The sequence below is a fragment of the Poecilia latipinna genome, unplaced genomic scaffold, assembly GCF_001443285.1.
Source record: "Poecilia latipinna isolate Pla-1442-1.1 unplaced genomic scaffold, P_latipinna-1.0 Scaffold1230, whole genome shotgun sequence".
NCBI classification, from domain to species: domain Eukaryota; kingdom Metazoa; phylum Chordata; class Actinopteri; order Cyprinodontiformes; family Poeciliidae; genus Poecilia; species Poecilia latipinna.
Genome location: NW_015113846.1, coordinates 20254 through 27650, shown reverse-complemented (window position 1 = coordinate 27650; position 7397 = coordinate 20254). Strand labels below are relative to the sequence as shown.

General features: G+C 35.4%; 2 protein-coding genes across 5 annotated transcripts in view; both read left to right on the top strand.

Annotated features, from left to right (window-relative positions):
• The window catches only part of LOC106960804 (natural cytotoxicity triggering receptor 2-like), a 12765-nt gene extending 6918 nt beyond the window's left edge, over nucleotides 1-5847 (top strand). The window contains exons 1-8 of one of the 4 annotated variants that reach the window (XM_015054139.1): nucleotides 1342-1749; nucleotides 2726-3055; nucleotides 3152-3322; nucleotides 4257-4358; nucleotides 4707-4744; nucleotides 4827-4973; nucleotides 5237-5363; nucleotides 5451-5540. In XM_015054139.1, coding sequence (XP_014909625.1) covers nucleotides 1710-1749; nucleotides 2726-3055; nucleotides 3152-3322; nucleotides 4257-4358; nucleotides 4707-4744; nucleotides 4827-4973; nucleotides 5237-5344 — 936 coding nt within the window. In that variant the 5' untranslated portion in view covers nucleotides 1342-1709 and the 3' untranslated portion in view covers nucleotides 5345-5363; nucleotides 5451-5540. Of the gene's footprint in view, nucleotides 1-1341; nucleotides 1750-2725; nucleotides 3056-3151; nucleotides 3323-4256; nucleotides 4359-4706; nucleotides 4745-4826; nucleotides 4974-5236; nucleotides 5364-5450 lie in introns of those variants that run through there. The other 3 variants (XM_015054138.1, XM_015054136.1, XM_015054137.1) reach the window with 3 other exon arrangements.
• A 170-nt stretch (nucleotides 5848-6017) lies between these two features.
• Nucleotides 6018-7397, top strand: part of LOC106960806 (uncharacterized) — a 21444-nt gene continuing 20064 nt past the window's right edge. The window contains exon 1 of the mRNA XM_015054144.1: nucleotides 6018-6442. Within this exon, the coding sequence (XP_014909630.1) occupies nucleotides 6406-6442 (37 nt within the window). The 5' untranslated portion in view covers nucleotides 6018-6405. The remainder of the gene's footprint in view (nucleotides 6443-7397) is intronic.

Here is a 7397-nt window from a genome sequence, read left to right as displayed (position 1 = left end):
TGTGGTTTTGTCTTTGGTTGTCAAAATCATCTTGTTATCAACGTCTTTGGTTATTTTCTGCATGAAGAGGAGGGCCATGAACAGCAAAGGTGAGAAAACACAGAAACACTTGTCCTTCCTTTATGAAAACCTACATCTATATTAAGGTCCTATTAGCCCTGAAGGCTTCTTCCTCATTTTCTTCTTCTTCAGAGTTTTATTAATCCAGAACAAGTGTCTGTCTGAAGCTTCATTGAACATATTGGAAGAATCAGCAGAGCAGTCAGATCCCTAAACAGGAAGGAGTAAAAATAAAGATTCAGCAACAAATTTACAGAAATAGGAAAGTTATTTATAAACATTAAACTGTGTTCCTCTTTCAGCTGCATCATTTCTAGAGAACAAAATGTTTCCAACATGCTCTGATCATCAGTCAGCTGTGGTTTTCTAGGACTTAATCTCTGATCTAAATGTTTTTCAGGTTCTGCTGTGGAAACAGAGAATGATGACGTCAACCAGGAGTGTATGAATATTTATGACACACCAGAGTTTCTTTAGTGTTTTAAAAGAATCACCTCAGTGAAACAACTCAGTGAGAGAAGAAACCAGAGAGTTTACATTTGTCATTTTAAGACATCCCATCCCTATTTTAAGATAATTTATAATAACATTAGAGCTGCTTACCAAGTACAAACATGGTGAACTTTCAGGTTGTTTTATACTTTTATCTTTAAATATGTTTGTTTGAAGTTATTTTCTGTCTTTTGTAAATGTGAAAATTTGACACCAATAAATCCTACGTACCATCTGAGGTTTCTCAGTTATTATAATCTAATTAGGGGTCATAATCTATCATATCTGATCAGACTCAATTGGTTCAGTTATTAGAAATATGATCAATATTAAGTGCAATAAAATATATTGGAGCAATGTGGCTAACAAGAAACAGCAAACAAGAAGGTCCTGAGTTTGAATTCAAATGTCAAAGAAGAATTTAAAAAAATTACAATTTCAGTGAAATTTATTCAAGCCTCAACATTATGGAGTATCGAAAGCAGCTAAGTAACTTTCAACATCAAAAATCCTTTGAAATTTACAATTTATGGAGCGCCCCCTGTGTGTTGCTACCAGAATATCAGGTAAATGTGACGCTTTAAACAAAAAAGAAACAACAAAAGAAACAGAAAATATCAACATTAAAGGTGGGTTCACACCTTCTATAAGACAGACAATAAAAGTGACAAAGCAGTATTTAAGTATTTTTCACAACTAGTGTGAATTAATTTTTCTGGCAATATTTTAGTAGCACTTCTAAACAACAATAAAACAGTATATGTCCATAAGTATATTACTAGATAAAAAATGACAAGTTCAGTTTGTGCTGAAACACTTTATTTGCTTAGAAGGAAATAACAGAAATAGTTTAGGTCTAAAGAGTGGCTGGAGGAACAAACTGCTGAAGGTGTGAAGTGATTTAAATGCCTTAAAATAACGTCAGTAACTTTTGCTTCAAATACAAACAGTGTGATCCTATTTTCTCATGTTTGTAAAAGTTACTGTACACAAGAAAGTTGAATGATGGAGCATAATTTGAATTTAAGCGACTCGAAAGTTATAAATTGGAGAGTGACCTCTGGTGTTCAGCGAAGGAACTGCATCCTGCAGAGATGTTCCTGGTTTATCAGTGAAGCAGGAAGAGAAGCAGCGTTAGAAACCATCAGCAGCTCAGGATGAAGGTCTGTCTCTCTCTGATCTGCCTCCTCTTCCTCAGTAAGTACATTATTAGTTTATTTCTATCTGTTTCTCTGCTTCATCCTTCCACTTTATTAGTTTTTCTACCTTTTGCATGAAGTGGACTTTGTTTCAAATGGCCCTAAATGTGACCAGTGTCTCTTCCTGTTTGTTTCTGTGGTAAGACACGCTGATGCTCACTTTAGAACATGAATAAATTCAGCTGCTAGCTTATTTTAAACCTTTTAAAATTATAAACATAAATATGTTTGCAAGCTAATCAAGGACCTCCATCATAGTAACTTTAGTTTTAGCTCCTTTTACCAAAAAAATAAAATGTATCATATTTTTTGGGTTTGTGCTTATCCATTTTTTCCACCACGTAACTTAAAAGTAACAAAAACATCTGTTGCCAATGTTAACATTTACATTTTTTGGTTAACAGAAACAGTTTATTGCTTTGGAGAAGTTATGGTCTTTGCTTCTTGAGACAAAGATCAGAGCTGCAGTGAACCACAGACAGCAGCAACATGCAAACCGTAGTTACAGAAACTAAGATATAATCTGGTGAAGAGCTCAGCATTTAACAAAGTAGAGAAGTATGCAAGTTTTATTAGTTAGATACAAACTTTCTCATTCAAACCAAAAGGCTGTTGAGCCAAACAAATTAAACTAAATTGCTCTTACTTAGAGTAAGAGCAATAATAACTTAGAGGAATAAGAAACATGTAAAGTGACAGTGGAAACCTCATTTCACAAGTAAAGATGCAGTCAGCAGAGGAAGGCCGTGCAGGAAGCTAAGAAAAAACATTCGTACTTAAAAACCTTAAGTTATTATTCTTAGTTTAAATTCATAGCATGGAGTTAACCTGTTGAAACGAGGAGAGAGTGAATTTTTTTATTAAGCTAACATTTTCTAAAATTTTGCCACCAATTGAATAAACACCTCATGTCCTCAGTTTAATTTTTAGATTATTTTATTCTGCCTGGTCTTACAGTAACTTTATCTTTACAGAGCTGCAGGATGGAAACGCTGTGAGGAGGGAAACTGGAGTAGAAGGAGGAAACATCGCAGTTACTTGTCCATTTCTCCTCTCTGGAAGCAGGAAGTTTGTTTGTAAAGATAAGTGTGGAGGAGAAAATATTCTGATTGAAACAACCAACAACACAGCTGAGAGAGGAAGATACAGTGTTAAATACGAAAGAAACATCATTATATTCAAGGATTTTCTTTATTTTACCATCAAAGACCTGAAAAAGTCGGACTCAGGACGGTACAGGTGTCGCTTGGATGAAACTTGGACTGGAACCCGATATGAAGATTTTGAGCTGGTTGTGAATGAAGGTGAGTTTTCTACATAAAGTCCAGAAAACTTTTCTTAATGTCTCAGAACGGAAGATTCTGCTCTCTGACTGATTCTTCTGCTAAAATTTCCCTCAGGAACCCCTGGTTCTGTTTCAGTGTTTACAACTTCAACAACTACAGAACCAAACTGGACTCTGCAAACTTTTACAACATCAACAGTTCTCCCAACATCCTTCAGAACAGCATCAGTCCAGAGTTCCTCTCCTCCATCTTCCTCTAAAACCATCCAGGCTCCTGCAGCTCCAGGTAAACTGTCTCGTTCAGGTTATGAGGTTTCACTTTGCACCTCAGAGAGTATCAGAGACTTAATCAAAATCAGTTAATGAAAAGCTGCTTAAAAAAAATTTGAAAGTCTTTAACATAAAATAACTCCACATAAGACATTTTAAATGATTTTGATCTAAAAGGTTAAATCAGGAAATTATAGTTTTCTGGGGTTTATGCAAAAAATCAACAAGATTTAAATAAGGGTGGCCTTTTATCTTTCCTGCCATCACTACCTGTAACGCTATGATGAACAACATTACAACAACATTTAATTTCCTTTAAGGATCAATAAAGTATTTTTGAATTGAATTAAATTCCATGAATAGCTTATAATAGACCTATGAGTTATACAAAATATATTCATTACATTTACATCTTATTTTTTCCAAATCAATGTTTACTCTCGTACAACCGTACATCTTTGAAAAGCAGAAGTAGAGCCTCCTGCACAACCAACAAGAATGCAGCGAGTTTTTTCTGGATGGTTAGTCAACAGCAAAACCCTTTTCAAGCAGCTATTTGTGAAACTAGCTGACCAAACGTGCTGGAACTCTTCTTGGGTTGCTAGGTAACAGGCTGTGGTTGCTAGGTAACGGTGCAGTGCCTGCTGATTTGTGACGTTACATTCCAGAGGTTTCTGAAACGGCTAATTTTTCAGGCCCCAAAAAACATAAACTTATTTCCAAAAAACGGGCTGGGTGGTTTCGTTAAGCGCTAGATTCATTTTTAGAAGCAGTAGAAACCCAAACTGAAGGACAAAAACATGCAAAATGTGAATTTTGACTAATATTTTCTGTTTGCCTGATATGTTTTAGATAACCAGGAAGCAGGAAACTGGATAAAATATGACAGGATAAAATATGAACATCAACCAATTTTTCAGAGTGAAACTCAGCTGTCAGTGTCCCTGCAGGTCTGTTACTTCCTGTGGTTCTGGTTCTGGCAATCCTGATCATAACGTTAGCTGTGGCTCTGCTGAATTTCTTTCAGAAGAAGCACTTTGGGCAAAAAAAAGGTGAGTTACAAGAAAAACAACGATTCTGCCCTGACACCATTAAAACAACCAGACACAATGTTTATTTTCTTAAGTTGGGATTGAACACATGAGATAAAGAAAAGATTTTCAGGATTATTCCCAACTTCTGATACATCAGACCACTTCTAATATGACTGATGCGTCAAATATGAACTTGTTGACTCAAAAGCTGTTTTCATTGCACATTGCAACCAAAAGTCTTTGGTTGTAATGTGAAGAAGACTGAAATAGTTTGAGGGTTATGAACACTTTTGCAAGATACTATGAAAATACAGATGGGACATTTTAACCGAAACAAAGGAAATATTAATATTTTGTGTCTTTCAGGCCCTTTAGTGAAAACAGAATATTCTGACCCCACAAAGGTGAGTTTGAGTCCCTATTAAAACAAGTATAAAGTGTTGGTTCTTGAAGTGGCTGATGCATGAGAAGCTTCTCCTTCTGCAAGTCAGTACAGTGTATGATGAGATCAGACTGGAGGAGAGGGAAAACGAAACGCCTCCTCAGGAAAAATCTCCAGTTTATTCTCTGGTCAGATCCTGTGAACCAAATAGAGCTGACCTGTACAGCCTCGCCGGATGTCCAAAGAACGACGTAAGTTGGATTCTTGAACAAAAGCAATAATATGATCAGTGATAGATGTTGTGACTTATATGCAATTAACTATAATTTGCATGATTAGTGACTTATTTACAATTATATGTTAAGCAGAATTATTATTATTCACTGAATTTAACATGATTAGAAAAAGGTGAACATATTTAAGTGCAAAGCATGAATTATTTTGAAGAATACACAACAGGATCTAGTTTTGACTTTTTGTCACCATCTTGCCTTCTGTTGATTTCGGTTGCTAGGTTACGAACAGCCGTTGCCGTTATCAGCTGTCGCCATTTTTGCTAAAAACAAAAAACAAAAAACTGAACAGAAATGTTCAGCAAAAGACGTCTGAGCCTCCGCTGTGACCGAAGAAGCTTTCATTTTGTAATAATAATTCATTCCTACTAATAATAATTAAAATAATAATATAACCCTTTAAAAGATAAGTTTTGTTCTCTTGTTTTCCTCCAGGTTGAAGTTGACGCTGTGGATTACGCTGAAGTGCATTTTCCTACAAACACCACCACCTCCTCCAACAGCGCCCCCTGTGGCCATGCGGTTAATGTCACCTGCTCTGAACCTCTGTCAGCCGTGGGATCTGCCAACCTGAGCGATGATTCATCTGCTCTTTATTCCAACGTGACTTGCTGTGGATAATCAGATAGTTTATATGATTAGCTTTGAGCTAACAGAAGCAAAAACAACAACAAATCAACAGTAAGCTGGCTACGTATTCATGTCTAGAACTGTTATTTTGATCTTCTTTATCCATCATGAACATTTGTATAAACCATAAAAGTTTTGTGTTATTGCAGGTTTTTATGATTTTTAGCTCCTTTTTTACATTTAATAAACATATTTCTGAAGCTACTAAAGCTCAGTTACCTCTATCTGTCATGTTATTTATTTGGATTTAGAATTTCTGAAAGTAAAATTATTCAGTACATGAATAATTTTGACTTCACTGAAGATAAATATGAGATTAAACAACAGTATTTTGGCAGTGCACAAACTTTATGTGTTTTCCAAACAGTTTTCTGAAGTTCTGCCGTAAAATAAAACGTTCCTGCAGGCTAAAGCAGCAAAATAAACAGATGTTTTATATTCTTATTAGCACCAACTGGATGTCTGTACCTGAAACTCACAAATAAAATACTTCATTGTTCAAATTCAAACTGCTCATTGCATTTCAGTCTAAAAGTTACTCGCTTTATTGTCAGTTTAAATATTTTGCAGCGTGAATTTTCCTCAGTGAAATCCCCTTCTGATGAAGAATTTTGTTTTTGTTTTTTATAAACAATTAAACTGAGCAGTGGAAATAGGAGGAGAATGACTGAATGCTTAAAGGAGGAACTCAGACATTCAGCTAAGTTCCTGGTTTTCACTGAAGGAGGAAGAGAAACATTTAAAACATCAGCACCTCAGGATGAACTTTGGTTTTACGTTGGTCTGCTTCTTCTTCAGTGAGTACATTATTTTATTTCTTCATGTTTCTTCGCTCTCAGCCCTTCAATCTTTCATTCCCTCACGGTTTATCAGAAAATATTTTACTTTTGATTTCATGATTTTCATCTTGATTGTTTATGTTACAAAAGTCGGCGGCTTGTAGTTCTGCAACTTAAGCCTTTCCTTCTGCTTTCTGTGAAGATGCACAGTGAAAATGTTTTCATTCAGATTTTTCAGTCAGATTATTTCAGCATTTTAAAAGAAGCCCAATTGTCAAAAAGGTGTAGAAATGTAGACATTGTTTCAGAAAACTTACCAACATCTCCCACAGAAAGCAGAGCATGTTGCTTTGGAGAATTTACAGATTTATATAAATCTTAGAAAAGTAAAAAATAATGAAAACAGCACAAACTCCATTGTAAGAGCATTTTTGTTTTTTCTACCTTTTTAACAACTCCAAGACGTTTGATTTATCTTTGAACTCTTTTTATATGTAGTCAACCAGCCTCCCTGTATGCTATGCCTGAAAAGCCTGACAAGACGAGAAAATAAGTAAATAAATGAATAAAAAACATATTGTTTACAAACTATTGCAAATGGCTTGAAAAATCTAGTTAAATTATCTTGGTGGAACAACCATGTTTGTGTTGTGCTGACATTTGTTGCCCTGAATTTCCTCACCAAGGTAATTATAGTTAACTAAAACTAACAAAATAACAAAAACTGAAACTGAGAAAAATAAAACAGAAAAATGGGGAAAAACTCCAATGACGTCGCATCAAAGTTAAACTAAACTATAATAAAACCCAAAACTACTATACCCCTTTTCCTCACCGACCTGTCAGAGTGGCACATAGAGCTTTACTCAGTAAAGACGACTTCAAAGTGCTTCACACTGACAGACACGCTGATGGTGGTAACCCACAATTGTAGCCAAAGTTGCACTGGGGCAGACTGACAGACGTGAGGCTG